Raw genomic sequence first — 22975 nt, 5'->3', positions numbered from 1 at the left:
GGTGGCGTCGTGGTTAGGCCATCGGTCTACAGGCTGGTAGGTACTGTGTTCGGATCCCAGTCGAGGCATGGGATTTTTAATCCAGATACCGACTCCAAACCCTGAGTGAGTGCTCTGCAAGGATCAATGGTAAACCACTTGCACCGACCAGTGATCCATAACTGGTTCAACAAAGGCCATGGTTTGTGCTATCCTGCCTGTGGGAAGCGCAAATAAAAGATCCCTTGCTACTAATCGGAAAGAGTAGCCCATGTAGTAGCGACAGTGGGTTTCCTCTCAAAATCTGTGTGGTCCATAACCATATGTCTGACACCATATAAACATAAATAAAATGTGTTGAGTGCGTCGTTAAATAAAACATTTCTTTCTTTCATTGGAGAAAATATGACTCGATTTCAAAAGAAATGAACACTAGTAATTCAAACAAACAACAAAACACATTTTCCCTCAGTTCTTTTTTATCATGGAGTTGTAAACAGTTTACAGTATTAAACAAAAATGTCACCCACACCTGCTGAGAATGAAACTCTGAAACTTTATCGAGTGACAGATTACAGTTCGTATTTCAAGGTTATCGTGCAAAACTCAGTTGATTCAGACAGCATATCAGCACAGCATGAAAGTTTGTATAAAAAGTTTGTTTTGTTTATCGACACCACTAGATCAATTTGATTTATTAATCATCGGTTATTGGATGTCAAACATTTAGTAATTTTGACATATAGTCTTAGACAGCAAGGGATATTTTATATGCACCATCCCACAGACAGGATAGCATATACCACAGCCTTTGATATACTAATCCTGGTGCACTGGCTGGAATGAGAAATAGCCCAATGGACAGGGATCGATCTTAGACTGACCGCGCATCAAGCAAACACTTTACCACTGGGCTACATCCTGCCTATGAAAGTTTGTATGATGATACACAACTGCAAGTCACAACTTAAAAGAGTTAGAAAAATCTGCTGTTATCACACATGGCATTAGATGGTCCAAAGAAATGGGTTTGTGATAAATAAGTCACACTGTTCTACAGACAGTAGTCTGTACACACCAGGAATGGATACAGAGGGGGATCGAGGGGCTCTGAACCCTCCTACACATAACAACTCTTTTCCCACACACATCTATTCTAAAGAGCATTCACTGCTAATATACAACTTCCATTTAAGTAGTTGCATGTAGACACCCCCCCCCCCCAAAAAAAAAAACCCACAACAACAACAACCACATGGATTCATGCCTGCACACCATCTTTATTGGTATAACAACTGCTGAACTAAATCTTCCAGAACACCAGGAGTTATCTTTCCCTGTAAGCCATAATGACCTACTAAGTAGTGTTTTCTAACTGGACTTTAATTAACACAGCACTTTGTCCTTCAACATTTTGGCACCAATGCATAGCACAAATACAAAACAACAATAAAACAGTTAGCAATAACTAATCACAGAAAAAAGGTGATTCAAGTTAATATTTATAACTTTATTGATTTAAGCAAAATAATGCATCTTTTTTCACTAAATTAATTCAAATATCATTCCTGAATTTTTCCCATGATTGTAATTTTACTTACCAGTTTCCAAAACCCCACGAGCCATGCATATGTCATTTTGATATGAATGTTATTTATGAACGTCTGGTAATTAAGTTTTCTCTACAAGATGAATTTGGCTTCCTAATATTTGTCTTCTTCTTCCAAAGGTCCTAATCAGCCCATGTGTATCATAATCTGCCGAGTTGTTTCCATGAATAGAGAACTGATTAGAAAGAGGTCTTAATATGGACCCTGCCTTTGATCAGTCGAAAACACAGAATGGATATAAACATTTATTTAGTGCAAATAAAGAAAATTATATCTTTTATTAAAACTGTCATTTAACCGAAGGCCATACTGATGTAGCATTCAGGGTATGGAGATTAACATTAGCAAGGCTGCCGTCTTCTTAATAACATACATTTTCAGATGGTGGAGGTGGGACTGATTAACAATTACTGTTAACATGTTCGTTCAGAATGATTTTTCTATTCAAAGTATCTTTGACTGAAATCCTCACATTTATGTTCCGATGCAGAAGATCACCATGTACTTTATTCTAGCCACAGAATGGACCGAATTAGCCCATGATATCAACATATGGTTAAAGTAAATTATCTTGCAATATAATTGCCTAGTTTAATAACGCACCAACTGACAACCACCTCTCCATGTCTCTTCCCAGAACATCTAGAATGAATTAAGGATCCATGTTTATAAAAATTAGTTTAGACTGTTTCAAACCTGTATCATATCCCATTTTATTCAAATTTGATGACACTTGCTCCAACAATAGTCAGTTCTGTTATTACAAATGATGGTCAAATTACAACATTGGGTAAAGATTTTAGCATATGGAAGTTGACCAAAGTGGGTTGCAGATCTATATTGCACTTTGTTCAGAATTCTGGTTATTACAACTGTGTATCACATGCAAAAGGTCCATGAAACTACTTTGTTTTTTTTATCTTTGTTATTTTACAAGAACCTATCGCTCTTTCTGAAAACATCAAAACATTATCTCTAAAACCACACTTGTTATTGAAAAGAAATTTGGTCAAAAACCATATTACCAGCATTCAAACAAACACAGGAGACAAAAGAGAATTCCGCACAATTACAAGTCTCGTCCACCATGAACCGATTTTGTATCACTCATAGTTGTATCAACAGATGACTATCATTTATTTTTAAATGCACCGAGATGAACATTCATAAGCAACTATAAACCAAGTTTCATAGATGTAGGTCTTAAAGATTATGAGAAATGGAGTTAAACATTGACACGTAACACTGAGTTACTGTAAATGCAAAAGCTGATGCCATTAAAAAGGCAACACCTGTGTCTTGCCTTTGGGTTTACCAGAGCAAGATAAAAACTATACCATTATAAAGTATCACATTTATGTTGATGTGACATTTGCTTGAGCAAGGATCTAGCAAATTCCTCTTGTGAGAAACATCTTGTAACTATGACAACATCAGGGTGCCATGCTAGAGTCAGCTGTGATATTAAAATGAGGACTCCATGTCTGACATTTTCAGTCTTAAACTTGTTGGTATAGATTCAGAAGACTGTTTCCAGGTGATTTTAATATTGATTTAGAGTACATATTTTAATAGACATCTTTATAGTCAATTAGGATATATTAATATATAATATTGTACAATTCAAACTGTTCATTTGAACATAACAAATTGTCAATATAATGACTGATTAGAGAGTAATTTGTAAAATTTGTCTTCTCAAGTCACTAGGAACTCCTCAGCTTGGACAACAATATTTCATTCTTCCGACATTCCTGACAAAATGAAAAAAACCGAAGAAAAAGATAATAAACAATTTGTAATGTACAAAATATACTGACAAAATGCATTGTAAACAACTTGTTCATTATGGTACCTTGCTTTCTGGACTTACTGCAAGGATTGAAAAAGAAATCCAACTACATACAATTACATGTATTCAATAACAGATAGGGGCGGGACAGAGCCCAATGATATCACGTTCACCTGATACGTGGTTGGTCTAGGATCGATCCCTGTTGGTGGGCTCATTGGGCTATTTCTCATTCCAGCCAGACTGGTATATCAAAAAATGTGCTATCCTGTCTGGGTGATGATGCATATAAAAGATGCCTTGCTACTTTAACTTTCAATAACAAATACTTTAGTTTGGTTCTATAAAGTTTTGCAACATCTTTCTAAAGTGTATACAAAAGAAAGTGTTTTGTTTATCAAAACCACTAGAGCATATTCAATGTTTGAAATAAGCACTTGTCCATTTATCCTGACAAGTGAAAATCTTCTCGGACAAACAAAATGTACATTGTACCTTGGTAGTTGTCCAGTGGAAAAGTGAAAATGTTCAATGAAGTTTCATTTTGAGCAATAAAAAACATTGTTCTTATACTTGAATAAAACAAACTGTTTATTTGAACAAATTAAAATATTGCTGGGCAAGAAGATTTTTTGGTGTATTAGTCCAGTGGACTAGTGAAAAATTATCCTTATTTCCATCACTTATATTGACTGATTAATCACTGGCCTACTGGATGCCAAACATTTCGTAATTTTTTCCCATGATCTTAGAGGAAACCTACTACACTTTTTCATTAGGATTTTTTTTATATACACCTTCCCAGACAGGACAGCACATACCGTAGCCTTTGATTAAAGTGCATTAAGCAGTCACTTTAGAAAAAAACAAAAAGAACTAAAATGCCTCTTAAGACAAACATGTTATTTTATTTCTCACTGTTAAGCATGTCATAGGAAACCAAAGACACCAAAAAGATTATACTTTTTTTTATTATTATTTTTATTCACCATTCCCTGTTGTCCAGGGTGAAAAAAGGGGGCTAGTGGACAACAAGACCAGGAGTTCAAGATAAAAATCAGGAAGAGCCCTCAGAAGATATACATACATGTATATGTATAAACTTGTACTTTTCCCCCAAAACAAACATTAAAAATAAGAATTCAAAAAAGGAAAAGGTGATTTGTTTTGATTTTTTTTTTTAGCATTCATTCATTCTTAATATTACATTTCCTCGAACTCCTGTCACTAAAAGCAAGCAGTTGTATGTAGGAGAGCAAATAATACCTGAATGACTTGTCAAAGTCAGCCTGAAGAGACAATAATTAATTGGACATTCTATTAAAAAGTGGAAAATACAAAGCCTATTTATATTTAAACAAGTGAAGGCTATTTTGTTTATTGGTAGATTGATTGTTCTATTGTACAGTTGAGCACCGTTGTGTCGATCTTGCTTGAGTTGATATATTGTTTGTGTCGATATGACTGGCCGGTCCCGGCCGAAACGTGTATTAAATATCATGTTTTTTACTCTGTTGAGTCGATACGATTGAGTCGATATTACATTTGTGTCGATATATTTTTTGGTCCCTAATTAAACTTTTATGTACAAAAGTGCCTCGAATTGTCGATGGTAAAATTATTTGTTAAAATAAATAAAATGTTTAAAAGGGTAAGTATAAATTGCACGACCTATAATTAACGCTCTGACGGTATTTTGGGCACGTAACCAAACCATTGCCGACATTCCACTGTAAACAGATATGATTTGTAATTACTGTTCACATGTGAGATCAATGAGTGAAGTTATCTAAAACAGTAATCAAGGTAATAAATGGCCTCACCGATCTTAAAATTAAATGCGGTAATCGAGCAGACGAAATGATTATTACAGAATGCAGCAAGTCATAAATTGAGGACTGGTAAAATGGACTCGGATTAAAGTAGGATTAATTTGTGGTGGTCGGGTATTTGTTTGTTAATTAACAAAGAAGCGATGTCGGTGTTTCTTTAATGACACCTATCCTATTTAACCAAAGTGGCTCGTTGGTCACTTCACCAGAGCACCATGTCTGAGCAATCTAGTGAAGGACCTGGCTTATCTGGGGGGAAAACTGAATCAGATAATGCTCCAAAGAAACGTTGACGGTAAAATCCATTGAAACAAAATTAGAAGCTATCCAAGCTGTTGAGAAAGGTGATAAATCAAAAAGTGTTATTGCAAAAGAATTTGGCATTCCTCAAAATACTTTGTCTACATGGTTAAAAAATTCTGATAAAATTAAAGGGGCTATTGCAATTTCATCCTTTTCTCCATCTAGAAAAAGAAAGAAAGAAAGAAATGTTTTATTTAACGATGCACTCAACACATTTTATTTACGGTTATATGGCGTCAGACATATGGTTAAGGACCACACAGATTTTGAGAGGAAACCCGCTGTCACCACTTCATGGGCTACTCTTCCGATTAGCAGCAAGGGATCTTTTATTTGCGCTTCCCCAGGCAGAATAGCACAAACCATGGCCTTTGTTGAACCAGTTATGGATCACTGGTCGGTGCAAATGGTTTACCATTGAGTCTTGTGGAGCACTCACTCAGGGTTTGGAGTCGGTATCTGGATTAAAAATCCCATGCCTCGACTGGGATCCGAACCCAGTACCTACCAGCCTGTAGTCCGATGGCCTAACCATGACGCCACCGAGGCTGATCTCTAGAAAAAGAATGCGAACAGCTAAGTTTGAAGATGTAGACGAAGCTGTATTAAAATGGTTCAAATTAGCTAGGGACAGCAATGTTGCAATTTCTGGGGCTCACATAATGGCTAAAGCAGAAGAATTAGCAAAGAAATTGGGTAGAAATGATTTTACTTGTTCGAATGGGTGGTTGGATAGGTTGAAAGAAAGACACGACATAACTTTAAAAAAAGTCTGTGGTGAGGCGAACTCCGTTAACAATCGATCAGATGCTATGAATAACTGGAAACAGGCTTTGCAAACAGTACTCATGTCTTACAGTGAGGACGACATCTTTAAACTAATGCCAGACAAAACCTTAGAGTTTAGGGGTGTGAAATGTCATGGTGGCAAATGCAGTAAAGATCGCATTACCGTTCTAGTAACTGCTAACATGTCTAGCACGGATACGGTCCCACTTTTGATTATTGGCAAATCACAAAAGCCACGTTGTTTTAAAAATGTCAAATCACTACCCACTGAGTACCTGGCCAACAAGAAAGCATGGATGACGTCTGATATTTTTAAAGAATGGCTTTTTAAAATTGACAAAAAATTTCGTAGACAAGGACGAAAAATCGCAATGATTGCCCCGCCCACACTCATGTCACTGGTCTAACCAATGTAGAATTGATATTTCTCCCCCCAAACACCACGAGTCATACTCAACCAATGGATCAGGGTATTATTCAAAATCTAAAAGTGCACTATCGAAAACATATTATTGTCAGACACCTTGCCGCCATAGAAAAAAAACCTGAAGTTAAACTTTCGGTTTTGGATGCCCTCCGATTTTTAAAACTTGCATGGGATAATGTATCAGTAGGGACAATTAACCACTGTTTCCGCCATGCAGGCTTCATTAATACAACTGAGTCGGCCGATCCGGAGTATGAAAGTGACCCCGACGACGATGTTCCCTTGTCACACCTAGTAACCAACGGTGTGACTTTAATGGAATATGCACATGTAACTCGATTTGTGCACAGCAAAGATTCCAATGGAAAACCCGTCTGTGCTATTGGGGACTTAACAAACTTTCTAAGCTCAGTAGCTTTCATGCCTTGTTCTAATGCGCGACAGACATTATTAACAGACTTTGTGAATTAAGTGTTGTGATAGTTGTGATTGTTATTTGTTCTTCCAGTTTGTATAATTGCATTTTGTTCTTAATCCTTTATTATAATATGTTAAAATTTATTTAGTAATTTTTTGTTTAATTGTCTCCATATCCACAGTCATTTTAACTCCACAATTTATAAAAACTTTTAACAGATTCAGTAAGCTTGCGCACATCGGTATTATTGATTGGTTTATTGATTGATTACTTTGTTATTATTAATTTCAGAACATTTGTCTTTGTGTTACATTATGTTATTGTGAAATTAAATGAAATTCTTGATTTGATTTAAACAAATAAATTATATTTCATTTTTAAATTTGACATCTTTTGTTTGTAATTTTTTATTTACATACTTGACTGAACGTTTGAGTCGATATTTGGTTAACTCGATATTTATGTGCGGTCCCCACGATATCGACACAACTGTGCTCGACTGTATATCTATATTAAATTTCCTTTCTGAAATATGTAAAGTTATGATTTGATTTTTGTACTTTGTATTTATAAATGTGAAATTTTGCAAATAACAATAAAAAATCAAATGCTGCATCTGTTGTTACATGTTTTTTAATGCCGAGAATAACAAATTCTTCAGAGAAGATTCAACAGATAATACTTTTAAAACATCAATATAGAAATTTTCTGTTGTATATTTAATTTATTTACCTCTTTAAAATCTTTGACCGTCTTGAAGTAAAGTCTCTGTTTCTCCACCAGGTCAAGGTAGGTGTCGTTTAGCTGGTCTCGTTTCATCTTTTCCGCTTGTTTCTTTTTTTCAACCTGCAAATAATGTCAATATAAAAGCAGCGTTAATCCATTATTTGCAAAAAATCCTCCAACCTTGAATTTAATATTCAGATGACAAACTTGTTTTTACAAAATGCAATCTGCTATAAACTTGGAGGAGGAATAATAAATGTTTTAAACCATTCTTAATGTAACCATTGTTAATGTAACCATTGTTAATGTAACCATTCTTAATCTCACAAAAATGTGTTTATTACACAAATAAAAGGATGAAAAAGAAGAAACATATACATGTAAAATATCTGACCTCATTTTATTTTTCAAATCATGGTGATATTATATTTATTGACTAGATCAATAAATAATATGATACAATACCCCAGGGCTTGAACTTGACAGCACCGACGGTAAATGCCATCATTGAGATATAAACTGACATAGGTCGGGAACATTATTAACTCCACTTTTGTAGGGCTGAATAAAAATTAATGCCATCGGTAAAGTTCCTCAATGCTGTACATTATCTGCCAATAATTAATATTTGTACATTTGAACTATGTCTACATGCAGACAAAATAACCTTTCAGTCATGTTTATTTGCTACAAATGTCACTTAAAAAACAACTGCTGTGTGCAGGGACAAAATTGCCATCAATGGGCCGTTTCACCAATGGCAATTTGTTTTTAAATGCTGTAGGTGGGCTGTTTCACTCACAGCAATTTTGGTTTTTAATTGCCGAGGCAACAAATACTTAAGTTTGAGACATGGACTAATATTTTTTAAGTAAAAAATATGAAAAACATTTCGCCCATTATGAATGACCACTGGGATAATAAATATGAATGGTATTTATTTACACACAAATCATTGATTGAATACCTTAACTCGGTTGGATCTCACACCTTCCACAATCTGTTCAAACTGCTTCAGAAACTGTTCCTTATTCGCAGGCGAGGACATTGCTCTGAAGTAAACAAAAATACCTATAGTAAAACAGGTTGGTAAATACATCTGGCTCCAAAGAATGCACAAATATTTTATTGAAACTTGAGCATGTCAAAACCCAGTTTGAATGTAGCAAATAAAAGCCTGAGAAATGTCAACAGTGTTTAACTTCATATCAACTGATAACAAACATATTTGGCTGTTACGAACGGATTAAATGTAATTTGCTGAACATTTAAGGTAAAGCACATACTCCAGCTTATACTTGTAAGTGAATGTCAAACGTGTGATAAGCAACCATCCTGGTGGTTGCTTTGCACAGATCAAAAAAAGTTTGTTTTGTTTAATGACACCATTAGAGCACATTGATATATTAATCATCGGCTATTGGATGTCGAACATTTTGGTAATTCTGACTTGTAGTCAATAGAGGAAACCTGCTACATTTTTTTAATGCAGCAAGGGATCTTTTATATGCACTTTCTCACAGACAGGAAAGCACATACCACGACCAGTTGTGGTACAATGGTTGGAACGAGAAAAACAATGTGTTGAATGGATCCACTGAGGTGTTTTGATCTTGTGATGTAAGCACCTCAAGCAAGCACTGAACAGACTAACATAAATCCCACCCCTTTGTACTTTGCACAGATCAATTACAATTATATTGGATGATCAGATCAGGGGCAATACTTAAGACAAACAACTGCTTAATACAGATGGCCTTTTAACCAGATTTTACAGTATTTCTATCTTAAATGATAATAATAAACCATCATAAATGTGAACAATTTGATTCTTACGCCAATTTCTCATTGACTGATCAACCACAAATCATGGTTGAAATTTGGTTTGTGAAAGGACCAATTTAACATTGCATTTCATGTTAACAATTCAACTTTGATCTCCACATGGAAGCTCTTTGAATTGAATGATTTTGCACATGAAGTCTTTATGACATTGATCAATGCTTTTTTGTAAACAAAGTTTACCTAACTAAGCATAGTTCAAAGCTTAAACCTCTCATAAAAAAGAAAGGAATGTTTTATTTAACGACGCACTCAACACATTTTATTTACGGTCATATGGCATCAAACATATGGTTAAGAACCACACAGATAATGAGAGAGGAAACCCGCTGTCGCCACTTCATAGACTACGCTACTCTTTTCGATTAGCAGCAAGGGATCTTTCATATGCACCATCCCACAGACAGTGTAGTACATACCACGGCCTTTGATATACCAGTCGTGGTGCACTGATTGGAACGAGAAATAGCCCAATGGGCCCACCGACGGGGATTGATCCAAAAAACCTCTCATATTTAAACAACCGGTGAGAAATCGTGCCTTAATGTGAGATATTTCACCGACCTATCTTCATTAGTACTTCATGAAGTCTTTAGAAGCATTTATTTAAATTAAAGTTTGTTTTTGTTTAATGACACCACTAGAGCACATCCATTTATTCATTATCAGTGATTAGATATAAAGAAATGTATACTTCTGACATACAGTCTTGCAGGAAACCTGCTATATTGTTCTGTTAGTAGCAAGGAATCTTTTATATGCACCTTCCCAGACAGGACAGAGATGAGATATATATGATGGTCAATAAAAGATGTTTATGTTTTTATTTAATACAAGACATGGACCGAAGATTGAGGGAAGTAATTCTTTTGCCACTTCAGTAGACACCCCCCACCCACCCCCCACCCCCCGATTTTGCATGTTCTGAATTCTAATTCACACAAAAGCCCAATCCACCCTTCAAACAAAACAAAAAATTAAAGTTTTGTTTGTTAAATAACAGCACTAGAATACATTGATTTAATAATTATAATCAACCGTTATTGGATGTCAAAACATTTGATAATTTTGACATATAGTCCTAGAATGGAAACCTGCTATAAATTTCCATTAGTATCAAGGGATCTTTTATCTGCACCATCCCAGACAGGATAGTGCATACCACTGCCTTTGATATACCAGTCAGGGTGCATTGGCTGGAATGAGAAATGGCCCATGGGACCACTGACAGGGATTGATCCTAGACCGACTGCGCATCAAGTGAGCGCTTTACCACTAGGCTACGTCCCACCCCTCCCCCTTCAAACAAGTGCATGTTAAAGCATATAATAATTAATATACTCACTGTATGAAGGTGTCATGTATAGAGTTCAGAAGGTTCACCTAGAATAAAAAATAGATTAAAATTCTGTTTCTCTGTCATAATTTATTTTAAAAAGACCTAGCAAAAGACCTAGTAAACAATACAGTGGTAACATCAACAGTCACCATCAAGCCAATTAATGCAAAAATGCATAATTACTAAACATTTTAAAAATCCCTTTAATTAATCGGGATGTCTTCAAATGAGAGTAGTCATTATATCTTGAATTACTTTCTATAATTAATTCAGTTTTTTTTTTTACCATTGCATTATTTTTCATTATAGCACATAAAACACTAAACAATCATTTGCTAAATCACAAAATATAAAATGCAGTTGGCTCAATACTTTCTCTAAGCCACCAATAATTCTGTTGCAGTTGGAATTTAGCCAAAACAAATGAAAGTATCTAAAAAGAGAACCCGAATTTGGGTAAACATTTTCAAACCAAATGAGAAAAAGTTCTAGCAATGTTTTTGGTCCCGCTTAAATCCTGTACACATAACAATGATCAATTTATGGGAAGTTTAAAGTGAGAAGAAATCTGTTTTTTATTGTCCACTGAGTTTCACATGAGACGAAATCTGTTTTTTATTGTCCGCTGGTAAATTGCAAGTTCCAGACATTGTCCTAACCTTGCTGAATATAACCAAACATTAACAAAATAGTTTTTCTGAGTTTGTAATGTTTTTCTAAAATAAAATCCAAGTATTTAATGCAACCTATGCATACAGCATTCAGGAGGCAAATGTTTCCAAAACAAATATTTTTGAGTCCTAATTAAAACAAAATACTAAGAAAATATTGACAGTCAAAACACATCCTTGTTTGACTGGCGTTTCAGATGCAGTTTTACAGACTGCAAAACGTATTCCATACAGTGGAGAAATTATACAGACATTTTAAACCTACCTCTTTAGCTAAATACAGCTTCTTATCATCAAATGTGTTGTACAGTGTATAAAATTTCTTAGTCTCTTTATGCTTTGTTCCAACTGAAAGTCAAACACAAAACACAATTTATTAAATGTTTTCTCTCAATACATTCAGTTCTACATGTACCTAATAAAATATAATTACATTTCACAGGTAAATTAACCATGATATAGGTGTATCAACTATATGATATACATGTAGGTGTATCATGCTTTATAAATCATTTGTGCCTGTCTGGAATCGCACTCACAGAGACCATGGAAACAAAATTCAAGTTTATTTTGTTTAATGACACCACTAGAGCACATTGATTTATTAATCACTGGCTAGTGGATGTCAATCATTTGGTAGTTTTTTACGCTATATTTTTTCATTAACAGCAAGAAATCTTTTATATGCACTTCCCAGACAGGACAGCATATACCAAGGCCTTTGATATACCAGTCATGGTGTACTGATTGGGACGGGAAATACTCAATCAGAGATTGGGTACACTGAGGTGGATCGATCCTATGACGCAAGCATCTCAGGCGAGCGCTCTCCCAATTAAACTAGATCCCGCTCCCCATGGCAACAACTTTGTTTGTTTTGTTTAACAACACCACTAGAGCACATTGATTAATTAATCATCGGCAATTGGATGTCAAACATTTGGTAATTATGACTCGTAGTCAACAGAGGAAACCCGCTACATTTTCCATATGCACTTTTCCATAGACAAGAAAGCACATACCACAGCTTTTGACCAGTTGTGGTACACTGGTCGGAACGAGAAAAAACCCTATCAGTGGAACAGATCCACTGAGGTGGTTCGATCCTGTGATGCCAGCATCGGCTATTGGATGTGAAACATTTGGTAATTTTGATATATAGTCTACGAAATGAAACCCGCTACATTTATTCATTAGTAGCAAAAGATCCTTTATATGCACCATCCCATAGACAGGATAGCACATACCACGGCCTTTGATATACCAGTCGTGGTGCACTGGCTGGAGCGAGAAATAACCCAATGGGCCCTCTGACTGGGATCGATCCCAGACCGACCGTGCATCAAGTGAGAGCTTTACCAGTAGGCTACGTCCTGCCCCCTATAGGTGTCTGATGCAGAGAGGTTTGACTGTACCTTTGTGGACTGGTAACTTACTCTGATTGTAGAGTTCTATGAATCGGCGCTGATACTGGCTGAGTTCTGCTCTTGATGGAACTTCATCAATTTTCCTTTGTAATACAGCAATCTCACGATTTTTCCTAGCCTAAAATAAAAATAATTTATTGATTAGAAATGTTTTAAAATGTAAATGTAAATTTAAACAGATTATTTTACAATGTTTATACTTTACATTACATTATCGACATACTTTTATTTATTATTCATTGAATTATGATTGTGAAATAATGCATTTGTTTGCTGTTGATACGTATAAGTTTTCTTCAGATTTACATATCTATTTATCCAATCTTTCAGTATTGTCAAAGCCAAATGTTTTGCAATAAATTTATGTAAATGTCAACCCCAGTAATCACTAAAAAATTAGACTTGAGTTCAGGTCTATCTATTCTAATATCCATCAATCTAAGATGCAACAAGTAAAATGACCCACCGAGTTATTTCCCTTTGCAACCAGTGGCCCATCATTGGTGTATCAAAGGATGTGGAATGTGCTACCGGCCTCGGTGATGTCGTGGTTAAGCCATCGGACATAAGACTGGTAGGTACAGGGTTTGCAGCCCGGTACCAGCTCCCACCCAAAGTGTCTTTTAACAACACAATGGGTAAGATCACTACACCCTCTTTTCTCTCACTAACAACTAACCCACTGTCCTGGACAGATAGCTGAACGGTGTGCCAAGGACAGTGTGCTTGAACCTTAATTGGTTACAAGCACGAAAATAATTTAAAAGAAAGGAATGTGATCTATGAATCACTGTATATGAAGTTCCTTTGCTATTATTACAATGAGAAGCTTATTTATAGACAAATGTGGAGTTATGCAAGAACACATTTTTAAAATAGTCACATGCATACAGTGAAGTTATGCAAATACATGTTTTTTCTTTCAAAATTTTTAATTCAGCTAAAGTTGAGATCAAACACAAACAAAATAATCTTTTAATTAAATAAATACCACCTAAATTATCTGATCCCCTTTCCAAATGACCTCTACCAATTAATAATAAACTTTAATTTTGTAATTTCCATAATTATTTCTCCATGATTTACTAGGACAACAGCCCAGAACTACAAACTCACCAACAGCATCCTGATTTTGTGAAGCTTCTCTTTGTCAGCTTCGTACTGGCGATCTATCAAAGTAGCTCTCTCCTGTTAATGAAATAAAAATAATTCAGCTACACTTGCATGTAGAAAACAAAATGTGCATGGAAGATAATTAGGAGATAACCATATGGAGTTTTTAGATTTGCGGGTGTTATTGTCTATTTGATCACGCAAATGTAATTTTTGACTGAAGGCGTTAGCCCGAGATAAAAAAATTAAACATTTGCAGGCATTGGTGCTTTGAAGAGGTATGCACATATGATTACTGGAATTATTAAGAATGTGCACTAAAAGGAAAGGTAAGGAATGTTCACATTTTAATCAACAACTGATACGTTTAAAATATCATAATTACAACATTTGGCAAAGAAGTAAGTTTTTAAACCATATAATATCTGAATGAATCTGAACAACCAACCTTATCCTCTGAATCAACTTCATTAGCATCATTTTGTAGATTGTTGATGTTTTCTTTGAGGCGGGCCATTTCTTCCTAGATAAATATAAATAACTTAAAGTATTAAAGCAAAGATACATTGCTATTAGTAAAGAGTTTAGAAATGTCAAATGAAACAAAAAGATTTAATAGAAATGATATAAATTGCATTACCTATGAGCATTTTTAAGCATCACAGAAAATCAATTTTATAGTCTGATAGTTTGTGGGATCCTATACCTTTAATTCAATACTGGGTACTTTAAGTGAACTGTTGATAAGCTCATATTCAATCCTGGGCCCTGTTCCACGAAGCGATCTTAGCGCTAAGATCGCCTTAAGTGTATACGGTAACTATGCACTTAAGGTGATCTTAGGGCTAAGGTCGTTTCGTGGAACGGGGCCCAGAACAGCAATCTAAGTCAAAGCCAATGATATCCAACATTGTAGTTTTAGCAGTTATAAGCTTGTGTCAAGAGAAATAAGGACCCATATCTTTAAAAGTTAAAATTTTAATAAATCTGAATGCCTACATGCAGCATGTATGGAGTTGTCATGACATAAGTCTCCAGACTTTGCGTAAGCTTTAAGTCCAATCTTCAGGACTTATTGTGTTTTCTTAAAGCTCTGTATGTCATAAGGGCTTCTAGATTATGGTAAGCCCACTCCCATGGCTAGTGATATTCAATGTTGGGCTAGTAAATAACTACTACTGCAATGCCCGACGGCTAGTGATTTTAATTCAAATGTTGCAGTTACCCCAACTCCCCAGTATTAGTGTTTTTAAGCTGTATCTCCCTCTTTAGGTGACATTTCTGGTTATTACTATTATTTAGTAAAACTTTATTAACATAAAAGTAAAGTAGTGCTAGTGAATTTTTAATCGTTGCTAGTACTCTGTTTTAATCACTGATCCCATAGCTAGTGAATTTTATAAAAATTCTAGAAGCCCTGTATACGTATTTCCTTAAACCAGCACTGTTGTATGTCTCCTCTATCATCAAACTGCTACTGTGACACCTATACACTTGCAATGAAAACGTATCAAGTAAAGTGGTTGGCTGGGATTTTCCTCAACCTGATATAAATCTCACATTCTGCTTGTAAATTACACTCCAGTGTTAACAATCGACTAACCTTACAGTGAGCTTTGAACTCCTGTTCTTGTTTCTTTAGATTTTCATTCATGGCCACCAGAGAACGTAAATTCTGTAAAATACTGGATACCAACAAAATATATATAAATTAAACAAGCAGTCTGAAAGTACTGCTAAAGCAATACATGTCCTCAAATTGTCATATCTTCTAAGCATAAGGGCCACAACTCTGTCAAAAATGGGTAAATCACCATGAAAGTCAATCTTGATCTATAACAGTACATAATAAAGCTACATACAAAAACATTGTGAAAAAAGGTCTGGAAAACTATATATGGGACTGACGGATAGAAACACAGGACAGAGAAGAAACATACTGCCCCCTCTGGATGGACCGGCTGGGAATAATAACTTGATTTGTCTTTTCTTTCAGAATGAGAATATGCTCCAAGGTGAAAGGAAGATTACTCTGATGCAACTATTGCTGTCATAGATCCTTTTCCTCCATGCATGACACTTTCCAAGATGTCATGTATAACTGATTGATCTAACTTGACTGCATCTAAGGCCAATCCACATAATTTGATGTCATAAATTTTGGGTCCATAATTTGATGTTAGGAATTTTACAAGCTTTGCTCTTGAAGATAATTTATGTACCCATGGGTGGAATATTATATAATCAACATCAGTATGTATAAAAGAATTTTTTGACAAAATGTTGTGAATCCTCTATGTTTTTAACAAGGAAATTTTAAAAATAAACAGCACTTAAAAGTTGTATTTATTATAATTTATATTTGAGAAGATAACTACATAACTACCTTTGGTTTTCAGATGTTTCAATTTCATTTAATTTGTCCATTTCAGCATCTATGGCAGAACTCTTTTCTTGCACCTGAAGTACAAAAGAAATAAATACATGATTATACATATACTAAAACGCAAAAGAAACGCAGGTTCTCATTAAATTGGATATAAAATATTAAAAAAACAAAACGAAATGAAGATTTCAACATTTATTTTGGAGCTACACCAATTCGGCACACATTGGTGTTGGAAATTTTTGATTGAATTCCTTTTTGGCTATTGTTTCATGTCATAAAGTAGGGTGGGGGTCCATGTTAAAAATGTGAAAGAGACGACCTGTAGCATTGTCAAAGTCAGTATCGCGTGTGACCACCCTGGGCATTCAAACAGGCAGTGCAACGTCTCCTCATTGAGTTGACAAGCCGTTGAAAGAATGCCTGAGGGAGTGAGTTCCATTCATGGACCAATGCTGCCTCCAGCGCCTGCATATTCTGAGGTTGTCCGCGAGCCTGAAGGCGACGTCCGATTTCATCCCAGACGTGTTCGATAGGCGCCATGTCCGGTGATAAGGCTGGCCACGGCAACGTTGGGATGTTGTGCTGAGCCAGCAACGCCTGTGTTGCCCTGGCAGTGTGCGGCCTGGCATTGTCTTGCTGCAGCAAGCGCACACGTGGGTGAGCGGCAAAGAAGGGAACGACGTGATTGTTGATGACGTCATTTTGGTACACGGCGGCATTAACGCGTTGTCTGAACACATGAAGTTGTGTTCTGTGGTTGAATGAGAACCCACCCCACACCATCACACTACCCCCACCCCATCGGTCGGCCTGCAGAACGCAGCAGTCGGAGTAACGTTCATGTCGACGTCGCCATACTCGGATTCGGCCATCAGCGTTGGAAAGATTGTAACGGCTCTCATCAGTAAACAGAACTTGTTGCCACTGGCCACGTCGCCATCTTTGATGTTGTTGCGCCCACTGTTGACGTTGTTGGCGGTGCCGAGGGGTCAATATTGGTCCCACATAAGGACGGCGGTTACGGAGTCCTGCTGCCCTCAGACGGCGTCGGACGGTATCGGCGGACACTGGACCACGTGGACCACGCACCTGGTGAGCGGTGTTAGCTGCTGGCAGCATCCGATTCCTAAGGTGGGTCACCCGGATGTACCGGTCTAGGGCTGCGGTTGTCACCCTCGGGCGGCTGGTGCGTGGTCGATCGTTCACAGATCCAGTGATTTGGTGACGTTGAGAAAGGCGTGCGATTGTCGAAACATGACATCCCAATTGTCTGGCTACAGCAGTACGGGTCTGTCCGGCTTGCAACATCCCGATGGCCATCCCTCGCTGGAGTTGCGTCAGTCGCGGCATTTTTAAAATGTGATTCTGTTGTCTGTCACTACTCAAATTGAATTTATGCGATTAAATCCAGGTGTGTAGGCTTTATAAGCATTTCAATGAGTGTGTTTGCACTGGATTCATGATACGGATGATCCAGCACGTGCAAACAACGTGTTTTGAGAATTCGTGACGTCACACAGGTAATGAAATTGACACGCAGGTGGGACTGCGGTGTGGGTGTGTGCCATGTCCTTTAACACAGTTGAGGTTCAATTCCACCAAAGATACTGCTTTACAAAGTGCAATTCTTTCGCATTTTCAGGACCTGCGTTTCTTTTGCGTTTTAGTATATGTACTAGACTTCTGTTTGAAAACATCATCTTCATCTTCAAATGCTTACATTTTTTTCAAATACTGAATGAATTTGATGAAAAACAGATGACTGATGATTGATGATGATGATGATGATGACAGAAGTGATAGCAGTATATGTCATGGCAAAAAGAAACATTTGCTGTTTTACCAGTAGTGATTTTCATTAAAAAAGTAACCAAAAAAGAAGCCAGAATTATTAAATGAAAACATTAGGAGTACACAAACATTGAAATTGTCAATGTGTTGAACTAGGTTAGTCAAAGATTCTTTCTATGAAATCTCAATACCCATTTTTTTCCATGAGTGTTTGTTAAATTTACACCCATGGTGTATATGTTGACTGAAGCAATGTAGCAACTTTACCCACATATATTACTATTGTTGTGTATGGGATTTGATTCGGTGGTATACACCCTATATCTGATGATGTTTGGTTTACCTTACGAAGCTGATCTTGTGTGTCCAGGTAGGACTGGTGGAGTTCAGCATGCTTGGCTTTCACCTGTAAATATCAATGACTGTCAGTTAAGAATATCAGTGATAACCATGTTACGCTAACACCTAATGTAGTATCAAAACGTGGCTTATTAAAACAAATGGCTGGATTAAAAGAATCTATCATTATTGTGAGGTATAGATAAAAGACAAAATGTTTTTTGTGAGAGATGAGGTTTACCGAGGCCCTAACAAAACAATTTTGTCCCAAGGGTTAGAATTGCCTTATCTATACCTTACAACAGTGATTGATTCTATTTCTTGCCCACTTAATTACAGTAATAAAACATTAATTTTGTAAGCTACAGTTTGTTTGTTTGAGAACAATTCATAAACATTTCACCTATACACTCATTTAATCAAATACGGAAAAATAGTCCACGTTATGCAACAACATAAAAATGTAACAACTTAACCATAAATATAAAGTTAAAAATATTAATTTGTTTAAAAACAATGATCCAATGTATAATGGCAACTTTTGGAATAAGTAAACATGAGTTATGACATCAATCATTGTAAAACATGACTTATGATATCAATCGTTGTAAAACACGAGTTATGACGTCAATCGTTGTAAAACATGAGTTATGACATCAATCATTATAAAAGATGAGTTATGATGTCAATCATTGTAAAACATGAGTTACATTGTTGTATGATGTCAATCGTTATAAAACATGAGTTATGACGTTAATCCTTGTAAAACATGAGTTATGACGTTAATCCTTGTAAAACATGACTTATGATGTCAATCGTTGTAAAACATGAGTTATGATGTCAGGCATATTTAGAAATCATTTAGCCGTGGAGGGCTGGATAGATTTATTTAGCACTGTGCAAAAGCTGCCTAATTCAGTCCTGTGGACAAGAAAATACTGGTTAAACTGTATTTCTTTAAATTATTTTAAATAACAGTATGCTTGTTTGTTTAACAAACCCAGGCACATCTTTTAATGAGCAGATGTTAATATAATACATAGTGTTTTTTAACAAAATTATTCCAAATTATTACTACTGATTGTGTATTTGTTTTAAAGATTATAATTTAAAGTGTATTGTTTACAAAGATGAAGAATGAAAAAGAAGTTAAAAATGGAGAAAACTTGAGTGTTTTCTCTTTTATAGATACATTACCTGTCCTCAAACAAGTGCACCTCCCCCCCACGCAAGTGGTCTGGTCCGAACATCCCAACAGCCAATGGGATGGCCTAAATTCTTTTACTGCATACTGCTCTCTAGTTCCGGTCACATGACTGTAACTTCCTTCTTTTTCCCTGAGCGCATCGCACGGAGAACAGGAAGCGGGGAGGCCCGGGCGGGATGAATCTTGAGGACAGGTAATGTATCTATAAAAGAGAAAACACTCAAGTTTTCTCCATTTCTATAGAAATTACCTGTCCTCAAACAAGTGCAGCATTCAACAGATGGTGGTGGGTGCCGAGATCCGTAGATGCTTGTGATAACTCCCCAACCGGAAAGAGGCTGACTAGTGGAAGAATAAGGCCAACCTTGGTAAGCCCTCATCTTAGGGATGCCCGTCACAGACCAAAGCAGGTGATGTTAGTAACAACAACCAGAATGGTGGCATCCGTCAGCAGTGGCAGGTACGGCTCCTAGAACACATGGACCAGGAGGCGGAAGCCACATCTCATGCTGGTTCTGACAGGGTGGGAAGACGTAGCCACCAGGGATGCAGGTGTTAGGTAACCCTCACGTATTGAAGTGTTATAGTTTTTCAATAACAAGCGACAACCTAATGAGGTGCATCCGTCAGAACATTGAACAGAACAAGCCCCCCGAGTGTTTTCTGTCTAGTACACCAAAGAACTGTTAGTTCAATAACGACAACAAATAACCACATGCAGTGCAGGGTAAAGGTTATCGAGACAAAAGTTCCGGCACCAGTGCGTGAACTGTGCAAAAGAACAAAAGTCTAAGCAATCCTCACCTGTCGATTCAGTGGACATCTCGGTATACAGCCCAGAATCAGACAGACATCAACGGCGACGAGGACGGCTTGTATTCAACAGAGTCTGTGCAGCAACAACCGGACCCAGATGATGGAACCCCTCAACGTCTTCTGTGGAAACATCCCTCAGATAATAGTTGGCGAAGATGGAGTCCGTAGCCCAGAAACAGCCAGTGATGATGTGCTGAATGGATGTGTTGCAGTGCAGGGACATCGTGGCAGCCAAGGCACGAAGTTCATGCGGATTGGAAGCAGACGGAGCAGGTAAACCCTCCTTCTGATAGGCGGTCAGGATAGACGACCGGATCCAAGTAGCCACCGTGTTCTTGGTAATATCCCTCAACCGACTCTGGTTACAGGAGAGGAAAAGTCTTTTGCGATGTTGTCGAAAAGATCTGGTCCTCTCGATGTACTGGTGCAGGGCTCTGACAGGGCACAACGCCAAGTCCTCAACGTCCGCCGGACCAACGATAGAGGAGAGGGCCTGCACAACATACGAGCGAGGCGCTTGGTCTGGTAACTGATTCTTTGCAACAAAGTTCATGAGTAACCCCAAGTTGACTGCACGCCGATCTCGGTGAAAACGTACCAAGTCTACATCAAGAGCATGAAGTTCTGAGACACGGGCAGCCGTGGCGAAACCGAGTAAAAACACCGTCTTCCGTGTCAACTCTTGCAGGGAAGAGGACTCGATCGGCTCATAAGGTGCAGTCGATAACGCTCGTAACACCAGATTCAGGTCCCATCTTGGTGGCCGAAACCGGTGTACTTGATCTTCAAGGCGAAACCCTTTGATCATCTTATGGATCTCAGGAATACCCGATAACTTCGTTCCAGTAGTGACATCACGAACAGTAGCGATGACCGAAACGTACCCAGCGATGGTAGACCCCTTCAGTCGTAAAGTGGTCTGCAGATACCAAAAAAAATCAGCAAGACGAGGTATCTGGATCGTCTGAGGTTTGAGTTTTTGCCGGACACACCATCGGTGAAAGCAAAGCCATCTGACGTTGTAAGCCGCAGTAGTAGATGATCTATGCGCTTTCAAAATGGCCGCCGTAGACTGTGAAGAAAAACCTTTCTTCCTCAAACTCCTGGAGATAAAGTCCACGCGTGCAGTTGGAACAACTGCGGACGTGGATGGTATAGTCTTGACGTGGGATGCAGCAACAGATGATCCCAGTCTGGCAGCGGTAAAGGATGTGGATCGGCAAGACGTATTAGATCTGGATACCACATCCTGGATGGCCACATCGGAGCAATGAGCAACAGGCGACAATGGTACAGCTGAAACCTCTGCAGCACCCTTGGAAGGAGGATTGGTGGAGGAAAAGCGTACGCGTCCATCTGTTCCCAGCTGATGGCCAATGCGTCGAGATCCGGCACCGGAGACACTTAAACCCTCAACTGATGGTTGAATCGTGTGGCGAAAAGATCGATGTTTGGTGTCCAAAGTCTGTGCACACCCATCGAAACGCTTCCGAATGGAGCATCCACTCCGTCAGCTGTGGAGACAACGGCCGAGACAATGTGTCGGCTAGTACATTGGAAACTCCTGGAATATGACGAGCCCGAAGTTGCAATGGAATTTCATCGACCAGCTTGTAGAGACGATAAGTCAACTGCAGCAGACTGCTGGAGTGAGTTCCGCCCTGACGATTGATGCAAGCCGCCGCGGTAGTACTGTCTGTGGCCACCATGAGAGAGGCTTCCGTCAACATCTGTCGCCAATGAAGGATAGCGTAGTAGACTGCCAACAACTCCAACAGGTTGATGTGGAGTCCGAGTTCGCCGGGAGACCACAGCCCTGAAGTAGTCTGGTTGCTTAGATGGGCTCCCCAACCTTCCAGTGATGCGTCGACAAACAGGTGATGAGTGGCTATGAAGGCCCGCATAGAGACACCTTCTAAGACGTTCGATCGGAGCTGCCACCACTGCAGGCTGGAGTGTAGATCGTCCGGGAGTAAGATGATCAAGTCCGGATTGTTGAAACGAACAAACGGGTTGAGAAACATCTGCAAGCGCCGCAACTGGAGACGACCTCTGAGTGTCAAATCCTGGGCGGAAGTGAGGAGACCCAGGAGACTCCGCGGAAGGTCATTGGAGCGGTGAGGGCTATGGCAATCATGGTCTGGATCTTCTTCCAACGGTCTAAA

General features: G+C 37.9%; 1 protein-coding gene across 1 annotated transcript in view; it reads right to left on the bottom strand.

Moving 5' to 3' along the window:
- Nucleotides 1-1239: 1239 nt before the first annotated feature.
- The window catches only part of LOC121380799 (coiled-coil domain-containing protein 93-like), a 62655-nt gene continuing 40919 nt past the window's right edge, over nucleotides 1240-22975 (bottom strand). The window contains exons 13-23 of the mRNA XM_041509775.1: nucleotides 18792-18854; nucleotides 16655-16728; nucleotides 15872-15953; nucleotides 14717-14791; nucleotides 14272-14343; nucleotides 13165-13273; nucleotides 11994-12076; nucleotides 11064-11101; nucleotides 8844-8928; nucleotides 7883-7996; nucleotides 1240-3343 (exon numbers count right to left, since the gene is read on the bottom strand). Coding sequence (XP_041365709.1) covers nucleotides 3296-3343; nucleotides 7883-7996; nucleotides 8844-8928; nucleotides 11064-11101; nucleotides 11994-12076; nucleotides 13165-13273; nucleotides 14272-14343; nucleotides 14717-14791; nucleotides 15872-15953; nucleotides 16655-16728; nucleotides 18792-18854 — 843 coding nt within the window. The 3' untranslated portion in view covers nucleotides 1240-3295. The remainder of the gene's footprint in view (nucleotides 3344-7882; nucleotides 7997-8843; nucleotides 8929-11063; nucleotides 11102-11993; nucleotides 12077-13164; nucleotides 13274-14271; nucleotides 14344-14716; nucleotides 14792-15871; nucleotides 15954-16654; nucleotides 16729-18791; nucleotides 18855-22975) is intronic.

Source organism: Gigantopelta aegis, chromosome 9 (genome assembly GCF_016097555.1).
Source record: "Gigantopelta aegis isolate Gae_Host chromosome 9, Gae_host_genome, whole genome shotgun sequence".
Lineage (NCBI taxonomy): Eukaryota > Metazoa > Mollusca > Gastropoda > Neomphalida > Peltospiridae > Gigantopelta > Gigantopelta aegis.
This window is presented reverse-complemented; position numbering and strand designations above follow the sequence as displayed.